At 39.3% G+C, this 26,876-nt stretch overlaps 2 protein-coding genes across 2 annotated transcripts; one reads left to right on the top strand and one right to left on the bottom strand.

Moving 5' to 3' along the window:
- Positions 1-7,065: 7,065 nt before the first annotated feature.
- Positions 7,066-15,999, bottom strand: LOC137994422 (histone-lysine N-methyltransferase PRDM9-like). Its single transcript, XM_068839992.1, has 3 exons — positions 15,708-15,999; positions 12,696-12,939; positions 7,066-10,167 (listed from the first exon to the last, which is right to left on the bottom strand). Exons 1-3 carry the CDS (start codon positions 15,861-15,863, stop codon positions 8,615-8,617), a joined length of 1,953 nt encoding a protein of 650 aa, XP_068696093.1. The 5' UTR covers positions 15,864-15,999; the 3' UTR covers positions 7,066-8,614.
- A 1,301-nt stretch (positions 16,000-17,300) lies between these two features.
- On the top strand, positions 17,301-21,425 carry LOC137996552 (uncharacterized). The gene is made up of 6 exons (XM_068842001.1): positions 17,301-17,457; positions 17,555-17,703; positions 17,863-18,082; positions 19,363-19,586; positions 20,620-20,819; positions 20,974-21,425. The coding sequence occupies exons 1-6, from the start codon at positions 17,424-17,426 to the stop codon at positions 21,053-21,055; spliced, it is 909 nt and encodes a 302-aa protein (XP_068698102.1). The 5' UTR covers positions 17,301-17,423; the 3' UTR covers positions 21,056-21,425.
- Positions 21,426-26,876: the final 5,451 nt, after the last annotated feature.

The raw sequence follows: 26,876 nt of genomic DNA, 5'->3' as shown, positions 1-26,876 counted from the left end.
AGAAACAGATGGAAACTAAATACGGCTGTACTTGAATTATACTGATAATCGGCTTAAAGCACAGCGCGTCAGGGTTCTCAGGCCTGGCTCATTAACTTCAGTTCATGAGGACAACATATTTCAACTGACGCACATTTACCGGTAAATGCAAAGCTTGCTAGTAATCTGAAACTACCACTGAACTTAGCAAACCTTTAAAAACGTATCCCTTGTTTTTTTTTTTTTACTTTAGGAAGTAAATTAAAACGATTCAACGACTTTTAAATCTTTGACTGTCGACGGCATTTCGACAACTTGATATCTGCTTAGTGGCTGAATGCGCCCAAAGCTATGAACCTGAGAAAGTTCACCCGCTGGCGGATTATTACTGAACAAACATTTCCCCGCCCGTCTGCTATTAGGTTCAATCCAACGGATTTGCCATGATAAAATGAGTAGGTCCAGACTCATTCCACTTACATCTGTTGAAGATTACTTTCTAATCATATTCTATCCTTTGTGTTAATCAAGTTCAGCTGGCTAATACAAAAACGATTAGCGTATTTTCATCAAGGGAATAACTTTGTTTATTTTGCGATAAAAGACAATTTAGTGGAGTTAATGACTGGAGTCATTGCGTGGCATGTGCCGGGTGGCATTGTAGAGAACTCACGCACGACAATACAAACCGTAAGTCCAATCGTGAGTGCACAAAAACACTTTTTACAATGTGTGGGATGCTCTCTTCGTTTTATCGGGCTGGGACAGTACATGTTGGTCGGTCACATCTTCAAGCACCACATCACTTAAACATCAAAGCGATTACAAAACAACAATTACAAAATAAAGAAGTACTGCATTTCCAAACTTCTTTGTTTGGAAACGAGGATTTTCCGAAAAAATGACTTTTCTGGTGGTAAACTAAATTTGTTTCAATGTCAGCACACTAAACAACATACACCGTGGGAGACAAGAATAAGAAGAGCAACAATTAATAACAAAATGCTACTGTTTCCTTTACGACCCTCCTCAGTTTTTTAGACCCTTCCTCCAACCTTGACGAAAATGTCAAGAGAGCGGACATTTTCCTTCCCACCGCACGGGTGGACACACACTGCACATCGCAAAGAGGCTACAAAAATTTAATTGTCCCTTATAAAGTATCTGTGTTTTGAAAATATATATAAGAAAACGAAACTAATTTAAGAGTTGCTTTTTAATGTTACACGCAAGTAAATATGATTTTTACACTTATGTTCGGCGGCAGATTCGCTAAATAATTCGTCCCAAACGATCTCCGAAAAAGATTTGATAAGACGACGATGGTAAAACGAACCAATCCGATCTGACGGTAAAACTAAACCTTTTCAGGCAGAACTGAATTATAGCAAACAGACCCGATTCGGGAGAGGAGCTCTCGAGGAGCGGGAACGAAAGCCAGATTCGAGAGAGTGGAGAAAATCGAGCCTAGTTTAGTCCTGACTTTCACAAATGCATGTCCATACTCAGCAAACCTTACCTCCATATTGGTAAACTTCTCTTGTTAGTTTCTCCTGTTTTATTGTCAGTTTTTCAAGGCAGCACAGATCTGAAAAATCAGTACAGCGGTGAAAAAAAATTACTGATGATGTTTCTAAAATTATCTTAAATGTTACGTGTGCCATCACCTCCGATGTATAACTTAAAGTCTGATTATCAACGGAAGAAGAAGTCTTGAACTTCCCGTCTTTAACTTTGGAGTGAATGCACGCAGGTCCATAAAATGACCTTCACTGAGTTAATGGAAAGTTGGCTGGCAGGACTGTTCTACTTGGGATTTAAGCTTAAACTAGATTAACCATGACTTACTAAGGTTTTGAAAGGCGCAATTACTGGTATATAAAATGGTCTACATGGGAAAAATGCAAAAAAAAAAAAAAAGTGAAAAATTCATTCTTACAAATAAGTCGTTGATGTCATTTAAACCGTGCTGCAATGATCATGTAAAGTTCCACTAATTTGATCATTCCTAAACAGCTTGCCAATAAATTCCAAATTTCAGGCAGCTTTCGCGGCGAGGTTCACCTTGTCAAATTAAGACTGAACTCTTAGAACATAGTGATTTTATAATTTTAACGAGCAGGAAATATTCTACGATTCCTCATCCTTATTAATAGCGTTTGAGTAGCTTGTAAATAAAAGACGGAGCCGAATGCCCTCAGCCTTATTTGTCAAATGACTCTTAATTTGCCTTTTTTTTTTTTGCGTGCTTCCTTTTCGTCCTGTCTGTGGATGTGACACTGGAAGTTGGCCACTGACCCTTTTGGTGGAAACTTCATTCATTTAAGGATGCACGTAATGTATAGGTCTGTCTGTTCGCTGAAAACATTGTTCCTTGATTATGCACCACGCCTAACGAAAAAACGATTGCATTGTCACGCAAACTTAAAATACTACCTTTGATCGGTAAGATTTGGTCTCCATGGGGCGCTGTCTTTCCGCTTCAACTGTGTTTTAGTCGTCCTGAGATTTCGGCCAATCATGGGTCATAAGATTTGTTCGTTTATTGTAGATATCCCATGTCTTGTGTCATCGGCAACATTAGACATTTCAACTAATGACCTATTTTTTCATTTTCCTCATACATGGTATAGCTGCCTGGAGTCAAGCCGCTGGAACACATGAAACTCATTTAAATTCTTCTCATACAAAAGCGTAGCCCGTATTTCCGGGGGTCGTTTCTCTTCGGGGGAGAGAAACGACCGCCGGAAATACGTCTGCGTTCGCAGGCTAACAAAAGTGTTAATTGTTTGTTTTATATACTTCGACAGAATACAGGGGCACCCAACGAGAATATAGTTCAAAACTACTTAAACATAGCATTGTAAAACGTGTTTTAGTATTTAAACGGTAGATATAGGCATATTTTTAGCCCCTAAAAATTTTTGATCTGTTCGGATTCCCTAGCTGAAAGTCTAGTGATCCGAAAATTTTAGGGATCAAAACTTACCTTTTCGAAAATTTCAGCCAGAAAAAAGGCTCCCGAAAATTCTAGGTGACCTTTTTAGGGTAAAAATCCGTTAAAAATAAGCAATTATACCATGTTTTAGATGTTCGAAAATCCTAGGAAAGGTAGGCAAGCAAGGAATTTTACAACAAATGATCCGAAAATTCTAGATCTCAAATCGTCTTCCGAACAGATACTTTCCGAAAATTGACGTTGGGTGCCCCTGAGAATACTGGCCTTACTGATGCAAATATTTTACTACCTATACCAATGGCACCAAATTGACATTACATGACATTACCTCTGGCGTTGCCTTCCTAAATACATTAAGTTTTTAAATCAATCTCGAAAACTATTTTTCAGATGATACAAGATCCTCTAAAGCCAGTAATTTTATCAAGGATTATTTTCAAACTCATTTATAATTCATGAGCGCAAAAGCCTGTCAAAAATGGATAGATTCGTCACGTGCATGCTTTTTGAAACTCAATGAAACCTCTCAAGATTAACGTATCAAAACAAAAGAACAGCGTTTTTTAATAACTCATTTTCCACTGTTTACAACAATGTTTGCATGACAATTAACAAAGGAAGCAGAATTAGAAAATGCACAACCTTGGTTCCAAACACCTCGAAACAATAAAAGTACTCGGCCTTCGGCCTCGTGCTTTCATTTAGTTTCTCGTTGTTTGGAACCTGTGATACACTCGCACTCGTTGTTGATATATTACATCAACAACTCTGCTCTTTTACGAGACTCGGCTCTAAATTATGGACTTATCTTCCAGTCACCTTGTGTATAAGCGAGTTCTCTACTCTGTTACGAGACGTTTTTCTCCTTGTGCTTCGCTTTTCCCCTTCTTTTAAAACCAAATTCGATCCGATTTTATTAGCCGGCGATTTCCGAGTTCCTGAATGCCTCAGTTTCAAACCGGATCCTGGTGCACAACCATTGAAATGGAAATGAGTTGCGTATTCTTATGCAAATCAAACTCATTTCCCTTTCAATAGTTGAGCACCAAGACTATCTTCGAAACCGAGACAAACGGCAACTCGGAAATGGTCCAATAGTGCCCCACTGTTAGAAAACCTGCTATTTACATAAACGTCATCGTCATTATTATCCGCCCTAACATAAGAACCAAAAGAGCGAATGATTTTATTACTTTTAGATGTTTAGATTAGTTTTACATTTTGTATGTTATTGTAATATCGTAATAATTGTTTATTTTACCACTTGACAATTCAGTTTACTGCAAAGAGTGGGGCCAACTGGAAAATATAGACTGGACTCTGGACTGGACTCTGGACTGGACTCTGGACTGGACCCTGGACTGGACTTTATTAAACGAAGTTAATATTTAACCACCCTACTGACATAAGGGAGACATTTTTTGTACAGGGCCACAACGCCTTCAATAGAGATAAACTTGGTATATAAACTTCGAAATACAAGTTAGCTGAGCCGAGAGTATATCGAGAAACGTGATGACTTTAAACTTTCACAGCGTTTACGCAATCATAGCCAAGCGTACAAGTGGCGGGGTTTGTAAAGTTAATTTACCACTGTAAACAACTGAAGTGCTTAGTTTGTAGTGCTAGCTGCTTCAATTGTAGAAATAGTGCGCAAAGCGACCGCGCTTAACATATCGAATATATTGAATTGGACTACATTCCTAACATTCTTTAGACAGCGCACGCATGAGATATATCGTCGACACAGTATTCACGTAATAGTAGCTTGACTTGATTGAAAGTTACTGGGCAGCATTGTTCGATTTTTCGTTTATGTTCCCTTTGAAAAAAACATCCATTCTCATTCTCATTCTCGCTGGTTAATAATTAAATAGAAACGGTTAATCATTATATTATTGGTTAAGTATTAACTTCGTTTAATAAAGTCCAGTCCAGGGTCCAGTCCAGGGTCCAGTCCAGAGTCCAGTCCAGAGTCCAGTCCAGAGTCCAGTCCTTGTTTTCCAGTTGGCCCAAAGAGTGGAATAAACGATATTTATTATTATTTATTTTTTAATTTTTTTTTTCGATTATTATGATGTGTTACCGTGTATCAAGAGAGGATAATGGTACTATTCTCTCTTACGCGTATTTATCTTTTACTCCCGACCGACTCGATTATCTTTGCTACTTTCAGATGGGAACTGTAATGTCGTTTTCGTCGTTGTTGTGTTTAATTACTACACGTGCTGCGATTGGCAACAACAGAGCCTTGTTTCTTAACCTTCCAAGCACGCTTCTCGCCGGGGTCTGATTCGGTTTACGATAAACATTTCACTGAGCTCGCTAGCTTTTTCGCGATCTGGTCGAACTGGGAACTTTGGATCGATGTTTTGAATCAGCGTTCCTTTACATTTGCATTCCTCAAACCATCCGACCCTGCTAACCCTAGCTATCACCAACAGGCTCACTCTTTCAATGATAGGCATCTTTGAGAATGTTATCACCAACCGGCAGAAACCCATTAAATGGGATGCCCTTAGCCTGCGAATGACCGAGGTATCCAGGGAAGGTTAACATTAGTTCGTTGGGGCTAAGTGTAGGTATTGATCTTGAGCCACGGATGGAGAATATTTTATATTTTCATTTGGAATGGAATATGTTGTTTTCCCTTTGGTCTGAAACCACACAGGATCAGATGGGCTCCTGATAAGATCGATTATTCAAGTATGTAGAACAAGTCCAACTAGATCACATAATTGCCATATGGAATTTCCTAGAACATTCGGCTGGAATGAAATAAACCTTCAAGGCAGGGAAGTAAATTGCATCCGAAACTGTCTTTTAATATTATTTATTTATTTCCTGTTTGTTCGTAGTTTGTTTGCTCAAGCGGTTTGGTTGTCTATCCGAGATGAATTGTGCGCTGGGCTTGTATCTGTGACAAAAATCGTTTTGACCTCAATTGACTTATTTGACCATGCGGGTAATAAAACAATTCTCTATTGTAACATGCAGATCAGACTGACAATGAGCAACCATTTAATAGACTCTATTACTGAAACCCTTGAACGTTTTTCTCGCGTTTGGTAAACAATAGTTAATCGTATATTTGAAAGTTTTTCAACTGTACTGAATGAATTGAAGGAAATTAATTTACCTAGAAAGTCAAGTTCCTCGTGTATTGTAACGTTAAAAAAAAAAAAAACAAACAAAAATACGTCGTTCGTCAAAACCGCTCTGTTCCACTTTGTCATCTGCAGGAGGGCTGAACGAAACTAGCCAAGACAACTTTAGTGTCCGGAGTAAGAAAGCCTTCGGAGTGAAGTAGGCTACGTGAAAAATTCCTTCTTCCAATAAGGAGATGCAGTTTTAAAGGAGGGAACAAACACTGATTTTGCTATTGCTTGATTAGCGGGTACTTTAAAAGACAATTGGCAAACCAACAACTCGATAACTGAAGCTACGTTATTCAGGTTCCTCCTCTTACGAGTTCAGCCAGCACGAGTCATGAGTTACCTCAAACAAAAAACATACCTCAATCTTCAGTAGAGGTAAGCTGGACTGGATCTTTACGCCTTGCAGAATCAAACCTCATTACATGTTGTATATCTCAAATCGACTAGATGACCTCAACAGAAAATGTAAATTAGAAAGGCGTCCACCGAGTCAATGTCACCTTATGGAAGTAATTAAAGAACAACAATGGCAGGCGGGCATAGGGACGAATCCTCTGTAAACAGTTAATCGTGGAATGCCTATAAACACCAAGACGACACGAGAAGAATGATGTAACAAAATAGGCAATAGCAATATGACAGCGCTTTCTTTCGACAAGTTCAAGTACAATGATAAGGTTGGTGTTACAGCAAATATACGTACCACAACTCAAAACTGACCACCAAATCTTGCAGCGTACCAGTCGATATTTATCTTAATATTATTGATGCCCCACGCTTGTGGCATATTGTACATCTGTGCCTTTCCCCACCACCAGAATGCTTCATCGAGTTAGTTTGAGAGTTGGCTTTGAAATTCAAGAATTCCTATCAGGCTCCGCTGTGAGACGAAAAAGAAATTTCTTTACCTTCTCCCTCCCCCTCCCCTCACTCCTTCCATTAAAACCCCCTGGCGTCACGGGAGAACGAGTAAATTCTTATTGAAGAACTAATAAATGTTCTTATTTTCACAGGAAATACCATCCCATAAAAGCTTTTTAATGACCAACCATTCACAATACTTGCGAAAATTAGCTGTGAAGACCATTTGTATACTTTTACACACTGTCTTAGAGAGAGTTTCAATCGAGTGTCGTAAAACCGAAATCAAAGTAATTACTTTGGCCAATCAAAACTCGAAGTAATTACACGTAGCCGACACAAAGCGAGGGAAAATGCGCACGCGCGAGCCACAGTTGGTTTTGGTTTCACTTCTGATTGGTTGACAAAATGGCGCGAGAACTTTGAACCAATCACTGAGTGAAGTAATGCAAAACCAAAGTAATTCGCTAATTACTTTGGACACTCAATTTAAAACCGCTCTAGCTCTTGATACGACCAATTAGTGATATAATACAACAGTGGATAGCGTTGTTGGTGCGCTCTGATTGACTACAGTACAAAACTTCCGCGGAATATCCTTTGCTATTCACCTCCGAGCAACAATTTGCAACTATTCACCTCAGTCAGTGTTGGTGACTAGCAACCTCGTTCCCAAGGTCTTTAATCTCCCCATCCCAGAGGGAGCGAGGCCTGAAGAAAGACCCTGGTTCAGGCTGGTCACGTGTCTCCCAAAAAATGGGAGATGACAAAAAATAACCAGAGGGAGGGGCAGCCATGTCGTCAATTTGTCTTTCCTGAGCTCACAAAAGGAGAGGAAAATTTACCAAAGAACAGCGCTGGCAATAGGTGAGAAACGATAGATTTTCTGTACTCCGTAGGCAAAACAGCAACCACGCCTTTACCAAAATAAACTGCTTCCAAGCACTTTGCATTCCAAAATCGAACATTGAAGATTGCTGAAAAACATGGCGACTGATCCAACCAAGCTTCAGCTGCCAACGCCTTAAGCTTCGTTTGTTTTGGCTATGACAAATACCAGTGGCGGCAATATTCGGAAAATCGGGGACCCCTCCCAAGGTAGAAAGTTTGTCACTAAGACACGTGACCAGGCTGAACCAGGGTCTTTCTTCCCTCGCCCTCCCTCTGGGGTTTGGAGATGAAAGACCCTGGGAACGAGGTTGGGTGACTGGTGGTGGATATTTACCGAGGCGCGAAGTTGTTAATTGACACTTACGGACTATATTTGGCCAGTTGTAACTTCCTAGTCTGTTCCTAGTTGATCCTGGGTCGTTCCTATCTTTTGCGAGGGCAAACGGACAGAGGTTAGTAGCTCCCACAAAGGACTAGAACGACTTCGCATTCACTAGAAACTTGCTCTTAGCAAAATAGTGTATTCACTTCATTGTTTTTTGCAGTCTGGATTATCACACAGACCCTTTTGTACGTGTTGCGGCCGTAATTTTATCCGTGTGACTCTGCCTGGTAGCCAAAACACATCGGCATCAAGTCTTCCTCAAATTTAAGCTTTCCAGTTCGCAGAAATTTAGTGTCTATCAACCATCTTAGCCATTAAGACCGCTCGTCACGCTGAGTAAACGGAAAGAATAGTATTTTTTTCTTGTTCTCTTCTTTCGAGTCATATGGTACCAGCAATGGAAAAATGCTCAGCATGTTTTGATTTGATATGATTAAGAAGTCCTCTATAACGCACAAAGTTCCTGCCACAGTATCTGCATTTATGAATGGTATCCTCGCTTTCATGCAGTTTTACATGTTTTTTCATATTACTTGGATCACTAAAAGACTTGTCGCATACCTTGCAGCGAAGTGGCTTGAATCCTGTATGCGTACGCATGTGGATCTTAAGCACATATTTTCTGCAGTACACCTTTCCACAATAGTCGCACTTGAAACCCTGGTTACGGGTAGAACCCTGGGAAGTATGAGGGTTTTGATTTGGGAGGATGCGCGGATGAGCAGAGTAGTGGTAAATCGAATTCATAATGAACGCGGGCTCATGGTAGCGAAAGGCATTGTCGTTTAGTGCATAAAATGCACGCGATGAACAGCAGTGGTATGGAAGGTGAGGGTATGATAGGCGCTCTCTTTGTGATTCGTGACTTGCATAATATGACAAAAATCTAGTAAAACCTGTTTGAGTTTCGAAAGCACCAACGTGTGTTTTGGGGGTGCCATTTAACAAGCCCTCTTCTTTTTCTTCTATTGCGATGTCATCTTCTGTGCTTATCTCTTTAAATAAAATTTTTCGTGGGGTCCAAGTGTTGCCTTCATGTACTTCGCACGTGCATTCTCCGTGATCCGCCTGCGAAAAGCCCTCCTTGTAAGTTGCTTGTGTATTTAAGGAAACATGACCACGATTCACAGCTGTCTCTTCCGTTCCGTTCGGTGATTTCAGATGAAGAGGATCGTCTGCCAGAAAATTTTCATTCTGCCAATTATATCTTAGTGTATCTGCTTCTCCGTCATTGCCAGAATTGTCGTGAGTTGTAAATGCACGGGGTAGCGTGCAATCCTCACTTAAACATTTTATGAACTCCTCCTTCTCCTCTTTGATATGGTATTCTTCAAAACTCTGCAAAGGATATTGGCTGACTTCCTTGTTCGCACCTTGATAACTACTTGCAGAGCCTTTTTTCTGCACGTTTTCGCGGTAAAGGTGCCTTCTAAGGTAATGCTCGTTTCCCTGAAACTTCTTTCTAAATTCTTGCTTATGGTACTCAGCCAGTGACTCAGGTTCGTTGGCACCGATAAATTTTCGCAAACGAGGGCGTGGAAAGCTTGAAATGAGTCTAAAGAGCTTGGGATTCGACAAGATCCGACTATGGCCGCTTGCAGCCGAATAACGTAGGTTTATCTTGGGGAAATTGTCGTCGAGAAAAGGGAACTGACTCTGCCTCTTTGTGGGATCCTTCAGTTCATTTCCAATTTCTTCTTCCTTATTTCCTTTTGTTTCCGAGTTGCTAGATATACGTTTCACCTCAACAGGTTCCATGTCCTTTGGAGCTGTAAGTGATGAGCAGTTGCACTCACTGGATACTTTGATGTCAGCTAAATTGTGATTTTTGATTTTTCCTGATGTGAATAGTCTGCAGCCAAAGACAGTGTGAACAGCAAGGGCACGGGAAAATTGATAACTTTCTTGACAATGCTGACAGATGCCCTGATGCACTGAAATGGTAAATCATAGCAAATTTGGACTGGTTCAATAACAGAATCACACGTGCACAGCATCACAGCAATGCCGTGTAATGCGCTGAACAACTGGAATTTTCAACACCGCCCCCCACCCCCCCTCCTTGACCACCAGGGAAAACCCACGGCATTTGAACTTTTGAAGATTGGATCATTCGAATTTCAGCCCCCTCGGGCCAAAATGTTTTTTAAATGCCCTACCATATCGTCGGATTTGTCTGTCAAATGCCCCTATTAAAGAATAATCGCCATCGGCTGCTGTCGTCTTAAATAAAGCTTGTATATAAACATGCCAACACCTGTGTCGTGACCCTTTATATGATGATGCCATTTTTACCAGACTTAAGCTACTACAAAAACACAACTTTAATACTAAAACTATTAAAGATGACTTGAAATTGAATTAAGTCGGGCAATGCCAATAAGCAAGTGTAAGCTGCTCTAATTCCGAAAAACGGCAAAGGTTGCATGTTTAACTAGGGCACTGTCTACATATCAAAGAACCAGTTTTTTTAAGTAGGAGGGTGTTTTTTCTTTTTCTCCCTGGTTTCACGGGCTTTCTGCACTGCTCTAGCACGGTTTAGTTTCTTGTCTTAAAGATGCGTCAACCACATTTGGACTTCTTCAACACTCCAGCAACATTTTTTTGCGAGATGTAACGTGTTTTCTCCTTCAGCACAGCCTTGTTTAAAAGCTTCCTCAACGGACCCTTATCACGCGGCGGTCTATGAACACCGCCGCACTTTAGATAACGCTAACATTAAATCCAAACCTACTACAGTCGCAGAACATTTCCTCTCCTCTCCCCACAACATCTCCAAGGACATGCAATTAATTCCTATCGAAAAAATATTTTCTAAAAGAGACTCGATCCGTAAGGCCAGGGAAGCTTTTTTAATTTTTAAAGGCAGGACAATTGATCCCAACGGTCTTAATATCCGAGGAGAAACGTATTAGATTTCAGTTTATTCTTTTGACTGATTTCCGTTATTTTCCCGTTACTCTTAGTATTTGAATTCAAATTCGTTGTAACTGCCATGTTTTATCACATTTTTCCCAGTATTACGTCAGCATCCATTTACTATATATATAAATGTACATAGAAGCAATTCAATGTAAACTCTCATTGTACCTGAAGAAAGCTGGTTTGGCCAGCCGAAATATAGTACACCACTAAAATCAAATCTACGTTGTATCGGCTATTGCTTAAAATATTTAGTTTCTTGGCCTATGTTGGCCAGAGACAATAGATTTCGTAGGCTGAGCCTCGAGTTCATGTGTTTGGAAACGAGTTTTACCGCGCAAAAACAAAAGTTTCTAGTCCCCCGGGACTCAACATGGCCACCCGTGTGAAAAGAGGCTGGTAAAGACTTGTTTCCATATCTCAAAGTGCCCTTGGACGTGAGATGCCTGGGAATGAAATTAAATCACTGGAAGAAAGAGTCCACTCGGTGGTCACTACTTTTCATGCACAATTTCAAAAATAATACACAACCTTTGAAGACCTCACACATGCTACATCTCTTCCTTAGTAAACTCTTCCATCTCGTCCAAACACGTGTTTATAGCTGTTAGCGACTAAAAACATAGTTAATAGAGGGGAATGGTTTGGAAGCTCGGCAAACATCAAAGGAGCAAACAAAGATGCCAAAATTTAGGTTGGAAATTAAAGTCCACGACCGTGCACAATCTTTTGTTTTGCGCTCATACACCTACAACAAAGAAACTTGTCGGGTTTCAGAACCATTACCCTCTATTAACTATGCTAAAAATTATTTGAAACCCGTCAGTCACTTCCGGTTCCGATTTACCGACCCTACCGAGGCAAAGGTCTAATTCCCCACCCCGGTATCCCGGGAAGGCCTTACCCTTCAAATTCCCCACTCCCCAGGTACAGAAAATAGTCAAATGCCCGGGGTTTGCCCGGGAGGGGCCGGGGGGAAGGGAATGTTGAAGTTCGATTTGATCGGCGCATAAAGATCTATGCATTACGTTGGATCAAAACAAACAGCGATAAGCGTAAAACACACCTCTTGTTAGGACAGATCAAACAACCGGCGTTCACGAAGGCATTCTCTTCAGAATGGAACTACGCTCTGCCAAACCTAGCATGATCAGCGCTCAAACTAGAAAACAGACGAAGACAGCTCTGACGAGGGCCAACAAGCCCGAAACAGCTGTCACTGCGTTTGCTTTCTAGTTTGTGCGCTGATCATGCTAGGTTTGGCCGACCAGGCGTAGTTTCATTTTGAAGAGAATGCCTTCGTGAACGTTGTTTGGTCTGTCCTAGCAGTGTTGTGTTTATCCTTATTACTGTTTGCCGTGATCCAACGTTATACATAATAGATTGTTACACGGCATTGCAGTTTTTAGTGTAATATCAATGAAGGGTTAAGATTGTTCCAATATTAACAAACAATGGCCTGTGATATGACCCGTCGCATCACCTGTGAAGTGTGAAGTTCCTACATTTCTGATCGAACATTTTCCTAGGCAAGACTGACCTTGAAATTCTTCTTCTGCATGGCATATTCCATGTTCTCGTTCCAACGACGGGTCCAGCCATACTCGAAGCTCTTCGCCAAAAGAGATCTCCTGTGTGGTCCTGAAAACGATTTGGTCATGTTGGGTACGAATCGCTTCCATATTCTGTTCCTCGTCACAACGCGCTGGATTTACACGATACATCCACGTTACGTCACCTTGCAAAGCATTGTGCTCTGTAACTGACTCTCTCCACTCTGAATCCTGGTCAAGAAAGATATCTGACATTGGAATTTTTTATGACTTGGCAACAGCCGGACGCTATGTAAGAGTCTATGCGCGCCGAGCCGAGAAATAAGTCCTTGGAGCTTTACTCATCAAGGACGGCTGTGAGTGAGCTATCCACGTTATTGTAATCATTTCATATCATTCTGACTGCACATTTTATGACAGTTATTCACGAATTTGAACCTGTGGGAACCGTTAACGGTGTGTCGAAGTTAATTTAAAGAATTGGAAAGCCATCGACGAAGCTCATTTCCTGCGCATAATCTTAACTCAGGCTGATTTAGTGATAGCCATCATGTCTTTTTTAGGAAGAGTACGGCAAAAGAATAGACCACAATGTAAGAACGCACACCATTAAAGAACATAAAAAGCTATTGTTTTTTCTTTGAAAACCCATTGTTCATTTCGAATGCTTGAGGTCCAAAGTGTTTACTGACAATACCACGTAGCAGCGTCCTAAAATCGCTCTAAGTTACTGGATGATCTCTAAAGCTCTTTTGTGTTCAGAGTATGGTTCGATTATTTTATTTTATAATCTATTTGTGTCCACTGTCTTCTAAATGAATCCAGTAAGCAGATGAAAAAGCGCCTAATTTATCAAAAAAGACAATTTAATTTAAGAAGAAAATCCAAAAAACCTCCGAGTCTATCATAAGGGATGGAGCTCTTTCACATTGAGCACAAATGTCTTTTGCCACCTCAGCCGAAAAAAGCATGAGAACAGGCCATATGTTTTAAGGTCGTCTGAGGAAGCTTGAAGTGTGTTGGCTATTAAAACTTGACACATGCAACATTAAAACTTCGCAAATAGACTTTCATTCTTTGGCTGCATAACATACGTTATAGACGACCGAACCGTAACACTCAAATATTAGCATGTCATCTGATCTATTTTAATGGTCCATGGAAATCATTGATTTTTTTACGGAGTTCGAAAACCACCGCCTTAAGCAAAGCTTATCACGAAATCTAGCTTTTTGAATAAATAACGCCCCGGTTAAGTATACCTATCAGTTGTATGTAAAGCCTTCCACTCAAGAATTATTTACTTTTTGCTGTACGGTATTTGTGATCCTTGTAACCCGAAAATGAGGCATCAGATCACAGTAAAAGTTGGCTATTTGAGAAATTGCTGGCTATGAAGTTCCGAATAGTTGTAGTCCAAAAGCAACAAAAGACGAAAGAAAGGATGCGCTCGGGCATACTCGGATTGCCGAGTACATCCGAGTAATTGTTGAAAAAGTTTCTTCATTTCTTAACCACGTAAAGAGTTAAAAAATTCACCATCTTCACTACAACTGTGTACCGAGAGGGCCACCTTTAAACAACTTTATCTGACCTAGACGTTTATAGGACAAATGTCAACTGAACCTATAGTTCAAACGCCAAACTTTTGTATTTGTCCTTTCAAGTTGAATCATATTATTCTGTTGAATGCAGGACTATCATAAGTTAAAAATGTCTAGGGTCTCGGATCCAGTCAGTTGTTTTGTCTCTCCAGTCCTCGTTATCTTTTTCCACAAAAAAAGAGGCGATGGGAAAAGGAGGAAGAGGAGGAGCACACAGATGAAAAAGAAGAAGGTGCACGACCTGGTTGTTTAAATTAAGGAAGCAACCTCAGGCAATACTCTGCTGGTGTATGGCGGAGGGTTAGTGTGGGATCAACCTTGGTGATCTGATCTTTTGCAACTGAAGAGGTCGCACAGGAACCGGGCCTCCTTCAGTGAAAATGAACAAATGACTGTAACTTAAAGGGTGTTTATCTACTGTGTAAGGTATTCTTCGAAATACGAGGCGATTTCTTAAAAAAATTGTGCTGAATCGAGTCTGCTTGCGCGAGTTCAAAATCATTCGTTACCCTGAATATCCCAAGTGTTACTCGTTTTGACTCTAGAATCTGGTGGTCGCTCTTTCAGTCCAAAATATAAGAAAACAAAAGGATTTCAGTCAATGGAAAAGATTTTCCTGAAAATACATTGAAGGAGTGCCGGATTCTGGAAGAGCCATATGTTATTAGATAGAATTAGAATCGGTCCTTGTTAATTGCATGAACGGGTTTATATTTTCCTTGTTTTCTGTATATTGAGTGAGATTTTTGGCTACCTGGCCTCGGTCGTTCAAAAGGTGGATAAATCACTATCTAGTGGATAAACACTCGCAAAATCAATTGAGTTATCCAGTGGATAGCGCTATCCACCCTTGGAACAACTGAGCCTGATCTATGTTTGTTTATAAATATTTTTTGCCTCGGTCTTCATTCCAGGTTATGATATGAAATCATTCGGAGTCCTGTGTTGTTATTTTGTATGGTAATACCCAGCAAGGATTTAAATTAATTCATCAACACCTTCAGCCAAAAAAATTACAAGATGAGAATTGCGCAGAAACTAATTACACGCCAGAGCCTTGAATGACTCTTTTTACACTCCTGCCTGGCTTTGATACACTCTAATTTTATCACCTTTTGACACTTGACATTTGGAGACAGAAAAAAAAATTATTCTGAGTATCGAGCTGGCTTGTGTTTTTTGATCAAGTCTTAGTAACTTTGGATGAAAATCATTGGAGATAGGAAATACGGAACGGATATGGAAATAGCAAATAAGGACTTTCCTTTATTATACACGAAAAAGTAGTATCCTCGAGGGAAACTGATACAATCATGAAAATAGCCATGAAATCCCGAAATATTGAATAAAATGGTAAGCCCAGATGACCGTGTGCCACTGGTGAGTGTAACTTACCTCAAATTTAGTCGGAGGTGTCTCTAAGACTTGAACTCTTTGAATCAACCTCGTCAAGTCCCCTTCGAAAGGACCAAATAAAGTGTTTTTCGCTAAAAACCCCTTTACCCATACGCGGAACTCGTTTTTCGCCGAAATGACTTTTGACATCGCCATTAACCCGATCTGCCCAAACTCAGAAGAACTTCTCAGTGAGAGATACAGCAGTACTCGGTGGTAACTTTAAAATACTAACTAGTAGAAATAGAATAAAAGATATCTCATTCCTTGAGCGGAGAAAGATTGCACTCCAGTTTCGTTGCAGAAGATAGAAAAGAACTGACAATATGTTGACACTTGGCGAATGTTTTTATTTTTACGCGGGAGTGTGGGAACGCGTGTCTGTTTAGCATCTGCAGATTTAATAGGTTTTAGTCTTTTAATACGTTGTTTAGATAAAATACCTTTGTTCCTCATTTCTTCAAAAGTGTCTATTATTGCCACTAGAAGGCTTTTAAATACATGTCGAAAACAGGCATCTGTAGAGTCCAAATGATTCAAGGAAAAACCATCCAGTTATTAATTAAACTAAATTGCAACCTGTTTTCCGCTGTATGGGGTAGCCTATTGAGGAAGTCTTTTGTCTCTAGCTTATTCAAAGGCTAGTTTCAGATATTTCCTGATTTTAAGGTATCTTAGAACATTTAAAATCCATATGTTTAAATTCTCAAGTATAAGAAATGTTCCTCAGGTTTTGAATTTCCCATGAACGCCGTGGCAATATTGATTCTCATTAAAAATGAAAAACGAATCGGTTAGATTTTTAACGTTTTCGTCCTGTTTTTGACTTCGTATTTATTTCACAAACTTAAGTGCAAAAAATTGACCCTTTATGGACTTGCATGGAATCTGACCTTTCAAACGTAAGCTGGTCGCGGTTTACTCGTTGCCGGGAACATTCGTGGGAATTCGTCGATCGGCGCGCCCGAGGCACAACTGATTCGATCAAAGAGTTGATATTGCTTCACTTTGATATGTAAAAAAACTACCTTGTTAACAAATTAGATAACAGAAATGAAAATTATTTTGGCAACACCTCGAGATACACAGCTGATCAATAAAAATAAGTAACACTGATTTAATTGGTAACTAAAAAACTAGGTGAGCACGGTAGGAAGAATGCAACCCAAGTTTTCCTCTAGCGTACATTTTTAAAGACTGACTATGTAAAAGCATTATTTTTCATTAACTTCAAATTGTCATTTGAGTGTAAATATAAATGGAACTAGTAAGATAAAGCCTGATAAGCGAGTATATACTTTTTGAGAATTTCGGAAATCCATTCCTCCTATTTGCACACAGTAGATGAGTCTGAGTGGCAGGTGAAAGATCGCTTAAACACGTAAAAATAATAATGATACAAAAAATGTTGATTGTTAAGCGTTTCAAAGAGAAATCTCCTGTTTTCAGCGGGCATACATTTCGAGTAGATTTGCGCGTATTTCAAAATGTGATAACTTGCCGAATCGTTGGTCCTGTGGGCCCAAGATATTAGAGGCTATTAGAGAAAAAACATTCAAGTCTTTCAGCCTTAGTCTCTCGCGGTTAATTAGGGTAACGCCTGACAACAACTGACACGTCAGGAATGGCTAAACATTGTGTTTTCTCTTTATATAAGTTTTGAAATGTCTATTTTTCTTGGATAGGCTTTATTATCACATTCTTTAGTTAAGTTAAATGGCTAGAGCCTCCTCGCTCGGCGATGGAGACGGTAAGAATATCATCCTTGTTCAACAAAATCTTTTGTAACTGAAGACGGCATAAACAATCCAATAATTATTATTTTTCACTCTTATTGGTTTTATCAGATGTTCCTCCCTTGGAAGATCTGTCAGAAATGATTGACCAAATCAAAATATTACGAAACGAAGGTTCACATGTACATCAGAGTTTGGTAATGGAGTCATCATTAAAGAGTGACGAACAAGTAAAAACGTTTCAGACATCCGTTTCCAAGGTAATATAATTATGATGTTTTTTAAGTCCAGGTGTGGTTACTTGCGCTCCATATTTGGAGGTTGTTTTATGAATATTGATAACATAATTGTTCCACTTCCTTTTTTTTTCAACAACAACAAGCTTTTGGTCTTTTCCAGCAGTTCCTTTTTTTTTCCAGGAGCAGAAGTCGACACAAAGGGGAAATACCTTTGGAGGATTTAAAAAAGGCTTCTTGAACAATCCAAAAGTCACAAGAGGAAAACCTTCCCTTTCATCAAGATCTTTAAGGAATGACAATGACATACCTGTTTTAAAACCAAAGAATCCAATAGAAAAGAACAGAGGAATGGAGATACCTGAAGTTCAGGAGGCAATGAAGTCAAACTTAGAGAACAAAGGTTATGAATATGATTATTACACATTAATACCGTGATTTTTAAAACTTTATTTACAACATTTCAGTTGCAGGGCAGACATTAGTAATATTCCAACATTTCTTTATGGTTATGAATGGCTTGGTAAAATGCTCTCAATCTTGCATGAGGCTCTGCCAGGGTAAATTCTGACAATCAACATGGCCTTAAAAGTAGCGACAGCACTTAAAGTGAAATCGCAACAAATGACATCCTCTCTTTAAATTTCAGACAGCAACGTGAAACAATGACAAAGCACCGACACAAGACCTTTCTAAAATTCAGACAAGTGACACAAAGTGAATTAACAACCGCTACATCAAAGACCTGAACTCCTGGGAGTGAGACTTTTAGATTTTACTATGTCTAACACCAGAAGATTTTACTCTGTCTAACGCAAGCCGATTTTACTCATCAATGGGGGAAAGGAGGGGGGGGGGGGGAATGGGGGGTTCAGGAGTCAGTTGACCCATTGACAAGTAAATCGTCTGGTGTTAGACTGGAGGAAAGGGGAGGGGGGGGGGGTCCTTATAATCAGTCAGTGGTGAATTATTATGAGTTAAGTCCACAATCAAAACTCTTACTCAAATTCAAAATATCTTGTATATCTTTCTTGCTGAGAAAAAGTCAGAGTTTAGATAATTTGAAACTTCTAAGGCTTCTCAGGATTCTTATATTGTATCTCTTTAAATTGCTTTATTGTGAGGCATTGTGGTCCAGTGGCTAGGATGCTGAATTTTCTTGCAATTGTGCCAGCTGACCACTGGTAAGATTTGGGTTTGGTATTCCCAACTTTGATTGCATGCACCAGGCTGTCACTAAGGGCACCACTTTTACTTGTATTTGGTACACATCTTGCTCTTGAGATGCAAGGTGGTCCTGGTACTTGCTGATTTTCTCCTCCTCTCCTGCTATAACTTTCCGATCAGGCACAGCTTTACCAACCATAGTCAACTTGTGTTCCTTCTTGAGAACAAGGATGATGTCTGGCCTGTTGTTCCTTACCAATTTGACAATCTCAATCACAGGCAACATTTTGTGTTCACACCACCTCTCTTTCCACTTTGAAGGTCAAATTTCACTCTTACCTTCCAGTGAACTCTCAGTGCCATTTTATCCATGTCATTTACAATTTATTATTATCATTATAATTATAATTATAATTGGTGTTAAGTTAAACAAAACATTTTAGCAAGTCAAGGATTACCTGTAAGCAGCCAAAGACCCTACAAAATTGTTTAAAAATTTATTTATGTCAAATTTAGAATGGATCACTGATAATTTGTTGAAGAAAATAGAGGCAAGCCCATTCCTTGCCAAACTACTGATGGATCCAGAGTTCACTGCTGCTCTGTCTCAAGTTCAAGCAGATCCTATGAAAGCAATGTCCATGCTCGGCAGCAAGCCAGAAATGCAAAAGGCTTTACAGGAACTTAGTGGAATATTAGGGGAACACTTCACCACACTTGGCCAGTCATCTGCAGGAGTGGTGAGAAAACCTTTGTTACCTTCACAAGGGATAGGTTGTAGGGTAAGCTTTGCCCCTGTTTTGAGAAAAATCTGAGCAGCAATCATGGACTAAATTCTTGGGACACTCTTGCACTTGTGACTCCTTTCATACACATAAAGCAAAAATTGCACAAAATTCAAACTGTATGTGCCCAGCCCCACCCACCACCCCACCCACAATGTTGCCAACATGCACCCATCATTTTTAAATGTTTGATCTTAAGTTTGACTCGGTAGACTTCAGGGCCCAGTTGTTCAAAAGACAGGTCAAACTAATCTCTGTTAGGCCTAAACGGAGGTTAAATTTCCTAACCGTGAGTTTGTTAACTCGCTGTTAAAATTGCGTTGTTCGAAGCGCAGTTAGAGGACTGGTTAGCTAACTTCGGGTTAAGCGCGTTTAACCCGAGGTTAGCATCTCATAATAAAGTATTCGTACCACGTTGCCATGGTGAGCAAGTTGCGAGCTCTGCAAAATGGCTTCCTCAGCTATCTCACGCAAAGCTCAAAAACAAAATTTTAGCACTTCAGAAATTGCCGTTTTGACGGAAAGAGTTGAAGAAAACCTTTTGCTGTCACCAATCAGAAAAAAAGTAAAATGTGGAAAAAAATCGCCGATGTTATAAACGCTGTTTATTCCTGATTTAACCGGAGTTGAACAATTTAACCCTGCTCGCTCGGTGGGTTAAATTTAACCCACCGTTTAACCCAAGGTTAGTGTTAACCGATGTTTGAACTATGCAACAAACCTGCGATTAAAATTTAACCTCTAGTTAAGGCAATTTAACCCGGGGCTAGGATTTAACCCGCTTTTGAACAACCGGGCCCAGTAGATTGCACAAGGACAAAAGAATAATAAAACGGCTGCCACCAACAAGGCCTTTTTCTTATTCTTATACGTCTTCCATTGTCTCCTTAAAGAAACATGTCTTTGGATGAGGGTGTGTGCAAACAATTTTTATTGGGGATTATTTTTGTTAATGGCTTCATCACATGCATCTGCCACCTTTATATAGAAAACAACTACTGAAGCAGAAAACACTGGGTTGACAGAAAGCAGTACTTCAAGGCAACAAGATCCAGTGTCTGCCTCCTCTGAGGATGAAGCCAAAATGCACCAGATACTATCAGACCCTGAGGTGATGAAAGTTCTTCAAGACCATCAAATACAGAAATTATTGACTCTGATGAAAACTAATTCAGATGCTGCTCAACTGTAAGTATTACTAATCTACCAAATGTAGACCTTTTGAGTTATTTTCCTGTAAGAGGATATTTGAGGGATATTTAAAGCAGTTGAAAAAAATTGGTAGTGCAGTAATAAAGCCAGTCCACTGTCATATTAATTTTCTTTGATTTTCACTCTACAGTGAAGCACGAAATGCTGCTGCTGATACCAAAGCAAAGATAAAAAAATTGGTGGATGTTGGACTGCTAGGTTTTGCTCCTTGAATCATGTACCGGTTCCAGCACTTGGCAAACTCTTCTTGACTCTGGCTGTTTTGGTTTATGTAGCCTCAGAAGAGAAGACTTGAGACCACAACTAGGGAAACCCTGTACCCTATCCCTTGGAAAGGGTGCCTCGGTTCTTCAACATCCCACAATTTTTTTTAACAAGGGTAGTGAGGGGAAAAACACTGCAATACCCTTGCTTGTGAAAAGCAGCATACACAGGGACATGTTTGACTTTTATCATTTAGGATGTGAACAGTTTGTGGTGAAATTGTGTTCTCTTTGATGACCTAGTGCTGAAGGCTATTTTAACTGGGGGCAATCCATTTGTATTGAAATATGACCACTACTAGACTGTGAGCAGTCTCTCTTTTGCTCTAAATCATTGAAACAAACAAACACTTCAAAATGGCTGAAAGTGCTGGTTGCAAATACCGCATGCACTATTAAAAGTTTAATGTATGCATCCGTTTCAATGATTCTAGAGCAAAAGAGAGACTGCTTGCAGTCTAGACCACTATAGGAATTTTGTCTGGGCACAGTGGAGACACGCAATATGCCATAATTTAAACTGCTAATACTTGTGTGCAACAATTTTTTATATAACGTTTCCATGAAAACAACCCCTCAAATCCAAAGGAAAAAATGAAAAGTCCATCCTGACATATACATGTACAATACAAGAATGCATTTTAAAAGTTTGTTTCCAAAAACAACGAGAACACATCAGAGAAACATAACCTGACAGGACTTGACACAATATTTCTCAATTCAACTTGTGCAGTACTAGTACTGCTAAAAAAAACCCATGGACCACTTTTATGTGAAAATGGGATTTCTTTATTACAAGCTGATTATTATTTACTGTCCCAATGAATAATTTAATTACATAAAATTTTATTGGTACAACCTGGAGAAGTCAATGAGGCTGAAGGAAAAACAAAATATTCATTTTTGCCGTTATTAATTTTAATGAATTCTGTTAACCAATGTAAATAACCAATGTAAATTAACCAATGTAAATAAATTCAAGATCAAATCCCAAAACATATTTCATCCCTTGCACAACATGTCAGTTTTGAGCCTACAAAGGCTAGGTCACTGAAAAATACATCTCAATAGACTTGACATAACGTTATGAAACACTACGTTAACCTTAATTGAGTTTGACTCGACTCTGAAGATGACTTCTACTCTGGTTGTGGAAACATCAGTCAAACCATTCTTGTTTAGGACTACACTCTTGCAGAGGAACCAATTGCATCAAGATAATGTCATTCCCGAGTGCAAACCTTTTTGCAAGCTAATATTAACTTTGCTCTCCAAGGAAATAAATTACTTCATTCAGTGTCTAAATTTCTTTTGTTCTCTAATTAAAAAATTGGGTAGTTAAGTTAACCCATTGACTCCTCAGAGCGAGGCTTTAATAAATGTTTTTGCTCATCACTGGTGACAGTTTTGGAGTCAATAGGTTAATTAATAATTTTACACATGGCTGGGTTATTAATGTTAACAATGACAGCAGGTTTATTGATTCCATTTAGCTTTCTCACATCTGATTACAGAGTAAGCATATACTTTTACAGAACTTACGACTGTGCAGAAACCTTGGCACATACAGCCTTGATAACATGCCCAGTGGAAAATCATTCATACAGCTGGTTTAAACTAAAACTTTATGAAAGACGTCTGTTTTAACACATCTGAATGTACACACTTGATACTCTGCTGGATTGGATCAATTACTTCAATCCTGATTTATCAGTAAAACTGTTGTACATTCATTCTTTCTTGTGGAGCGATTCTTGCTTTACTTTATAGTCACTCAATGCCGCTTTAATGGCATCCTCTGCAAGCACTGAAAAATTCAGCTTCAGTTAGGTTAATCAAGATGATGGGTGAGTTTTCTCAAGCAATACATGGCAATTTAAGTAAGCACTGACTTGCCCTTAGATGGGGTAAAGTTAAGAATCCGATCCCACCAACACGTCGGTTGACTGTCGGTCGACGCGTGGGCCGCTGTTTAATCTTATAACGTATAAGATGTGTCGGTGACTCATTTGGGCCTTATTGAACTGTTGAAAACCTAACCGTACCTTTTTCAAACTGAACGGAAATGTCTTCGACGGAAAACTTTCACTACGATATGAAAATAAGAAATTTAATTTTGTCCGCCATCTTGTATTTCGTGATATTAGAACCCAGTTCCCATTACGACAAGTGTTATTAGAACCCAGTTTTCACTCTGGCAAACACGTTGCCCGAGATAATTGCCTGAGACTTCATCTTTATCAGCTATTTATATATAGTAAAGCGAGGATTGCAGAAGGTGCTGCTCTTCTGTGTTCCCGACCGAACTAGAGAGACCCTTGTTCATCGTCTCATCACTACACATATCCAACCTGGAACTGTCATCTACTCAGATATTAAAAAGTCAATGATCAATAGAGTTTAAACTTCCCAATCCTTTATAATGAACGGAAAAAAATAAGCATGTCGGGTGACTTGCAACAAAATCCCCGCTTTGGTAACCGACCCTTGCCAAAACATTGAGAAGACCGCGGTACTAGTGTTTCATTTTAAAAATGGAGGCTATTTGCCTATCACGTTTTCATCGTTCCTTATGAAGTTGTTCTTGCTTCCAACTGAAAGAAATAAAATTCTAAAGAGTAAGTATTTCGACCAACGTGTTGGTAGTGTGTTGGTGGTGTGTTGGCTGACATGTTGGCTGACGCGTTGGATTCTTAACTTTTACCCTTGGATGAAATAAACAATATATTATAGAATTGGGACAAAAGGACAAAAATTGAGGGAAAGCTTTGGCATTTTTTTACTGCACTGACTTACAATCTTGGACAAAATAAAATGAAAATTTAGCACCCCCCTCCCGCTAAAATCAATGATGAATTTATGCGCAAGTTGAAGCCCCCCCCCCCCCCACTTTTTTTATCATTGAAATTGGGGGGAGGGGTGGTCTTCATTTTTTGTTTGAAATGTCTAAGATTATAGCTTTCTGCACGGCGTGAAGGAGCAGTTTGTGCATTTCATGGCGGTCAGGAAACTATGACAAAACTGATTCCTAAATTTCAATGACTTTTTTAGCGCACAAACCATCAATACCTGCTTTTGGGGATGAACAACAAAGAGAAGTTGCGTGCAAACTGAAAACGTCAGGTGAACATACTGAACATTGGTGGCAATTAAAATACAGCACGTATCCAAACCCATATCACCTTTTTGGAGTTTACTGGATATCCAATGGTACATGTAGTCAGCAACATATTTAAAAGACTCAAAATAAAATGGGAACTTACTTGAACAATGGAGCTTGACAGGAGGAAGAGACAATTCTTTTGCAATTTCTTGGTTCTTTACCTTTTTTGCATCCTCAACCTGCAAGATAATGATATTTAAAATAACACTTGTTTCTGTAAAAGCCAACCAAGTTCATTTAGCTACTTACGGAGATCTGAAAGACAACAAGGTTGTGGTGATGCCTGCAATGACTGACCAGACTAAAAAAAATTAACAAACCAAAAAAAAAATGCAAAGAGGAAATAAAAGCTCACTGATTTTCCTTTGACCCATTCTGTGGCAAGAGAGCTGGATGCAATGGCAGAACCACATCCGAATGTCTTGAACTTTGCATCAACAATTTTTCCATTTTCATCAACTTTTATCTGGAAGAAATATCGATTTGAGAAAATTGCAATGCAAAAATAAAAATAAACAAAATCTAATAAAGGTCGTTTTTACAAGATCAACAACAACAACAAAAACAACAAAACCTTCATTCTAGTGTCTTAAGCATTTAGCTTGGTAGCTAACTGGGGACACTGTGATCAAGTACTTAAAGCTAATTATATGAACATATAAGGACAGTGCCTACTATTGTTATTGCGCATACGTTCTGCGCATCTCAAGATACTCGGATTTCCTATTGGTGATGCTTACTAATACAGGGATAATTTTGCGCGGTTTAAAACTATCCAGAGAAAGTAGATCTTAGTAAGTTATCTTGGTATCCAAAAAGAACATTGGGGGTAACCATGCATTTTTGATAGATAATTAAGCTTCAATTTGAGAAAGAACGCCATACATTGCTTTGTATTTTGAAGCTTTTTACAAATATTATTCATCAATTATCTTTGAAAAATGCGTGGTTACCCCCAATTTTCTTTTTGGATTTCAATAACACTTGTTAAGATCCACATTTCCTGCATAACCACACACCAGGGAAAAAATATCTTTAATTAGTAGGCACCGTCCTTAAAACCTGTATCTTATGAGATTAAAAATCAAGATGAACATAAAGGACAATTTTCAAAAAATGTCCAAGTGATGGACATAATACATTGACTTTGAATTTGAAATGTCCAAAAATACTGCAACCGCATAAACTGAACAAAAAAAAATATTACAGTGTAGTCCCTACCCACCAACATGGTAAACCTAATCATACAGAGACGAGTGCCAATCCTTCAATGCTAAAATTATGGAGAGTGTGAAATGAGTGCACAAGGTGATAAATTTTCAAGCCAGCCTACATGAATTTGACAACATCACAACAAACCTGAAGTTTCATGACATCCCCACAAGCTGGAGCTCCAACGAGTCCAGTTCCAACATTAATATCATCCTTGTCCATTGATCCAACATTCCTTGGATTTTCATAGTGGTCAATGACCTATCAATAAGAAATCAATAATAATAATAGCAGTGATGATGATGATGATGATGATGATGATGACAAGTCAGTCTCATCTAATAGGAATGCTTCATTTTAGCTAGCTGAGAAGCTCTTTCAGTGCAAGGACAAACAGATGCTACTATGTACATCTATTATTGGTGCACAGAGCATGATCAGATGAACCCTTTGGTGCCACAGATCCGTCATTGATTAATTTCGTCCCTGGAACTTGGGAGGATTAATAAGAAGGATAGACCCATAACCAAAGCAGTTTGCACTAGATGTCGAGGGTTGTCCAATACTCCGACATAATGAGATTCATGGCACATCACAATAGACATCACAAAGTGTCCCCCAACCTTAATCCTCAAAAAAATAGTAACAGTTTTGCGAGACTTAAAGAGCGGGACACTTTGTGACACTTTGTGATGTCTATTGTGACGTACCAGGAATCTCATTATGTCCGAGTATTGGACATGTATGTAGATGTCAGGACATGTTGGTGTGCCAGACAACTTAACCCTTTAACACCCAAACCGGCCTAAACCAGCGAGTATTTTACTCTGTCTAACGCCAGACGATTTTACTTATCAATGGGGAACCATCCAGAGTCAATGGGTCAAGTGTCCCTAACTTGGAGTTCAACTCCATTTTTTTTGGGAAAAACTGTTATCTTACTGTGCGGCAAAAGCAAAAATTTGAAGTGATTTACTGTACCTCACCAGCTTGACTTGCTTCTTAAATGAACGTGAAGGTTACCCTGCTAGCAGTTGGTTTCTCCTACCCTTCCTGAGGGAAACCATTGCAAGCAACCGTTAGATTTTCCATTCAGCATGTGCCAAGTACATCACGCCCAACGTGATGCATTTGACATCACTTTGTCATATTTTGTGGGGAAAAATATGGAATTTGTCCCCTTGTTCACTACACAGCAGGATTGCCCAAACACAGCAGCTACATAGCTGAACGCATGTGGAAGCGTGAAAACAAGTTTACTAACTCATTAATTTATTCGTCCTTGATGCCGGATGGCAGCTCACTGAAAGAAACTAACGGTTGCCAGCTGTGTTTTCTCTCTCGGGAAGCGTAGGAGAAAGCAACTGCTCGCAGGGAAGGTGAAGGTAAATAACG

The sequence above is a fragment of the Montipora foliosa genome, chromosome 3, assembly GCF_036669935.1.
Source record: "Montipora foliosa isolate CH-2021 chromosome 3, ASM3666993v2, whole genome shotgun sequence".
Classification (NCBI taxonomy): domain Eukaryota; kingdom Metazoa; phylum Cnidaria; class Anthozoa; order Scleractinia; family Acroporidae; genus Montipora; species Montipora foliosa.
This window is presented reverse-complemented; position numbering and strand designations above follow the sequence as displayed.

Coding starts and splice junctions, on each gene's coding strand:
- LOC137994422 (XM_068839992.1), bottom strand. CDS start 15,863: ATGGCGATGTCAAAAGTCATTTCGGCGAAAAACGAGTTCCGCGTATGG. Junction 12,940..15,707: donor CACCTCCGACTAAATTTGAG/GTAAGTTACACT, acceptor TTTCTTGACCAG/GATTCAGAGTGGAGAGAGTC. Junction 10,168..12,695: donor TGCAGAAGAAGAATTTCAAG/GTCAGTCTTGCC, acceptor TTACCATTTCAG/TGCATCAGGGCATCTGTCAG.
- LOC137996552 (XM_068842001.1), top strand. CDS start 17,424: ATGGCTAGAGCCTCCTCGCTCGGCGATGGAGACG. Junction 17,704..17,862: donor TTCAGACATCCGTTTCCAAG/GTAATATAATTA, acceptor TTTTTTTTCCAG/GAGCAGAAGTCGACACAAAG. Junction 18,083..19,362: donor GTCAAACTTAGAGAACAAAG/GTTATGAATATG, acceptor TGTCAAATTTAG/AATGGATCACTGATAATTTG.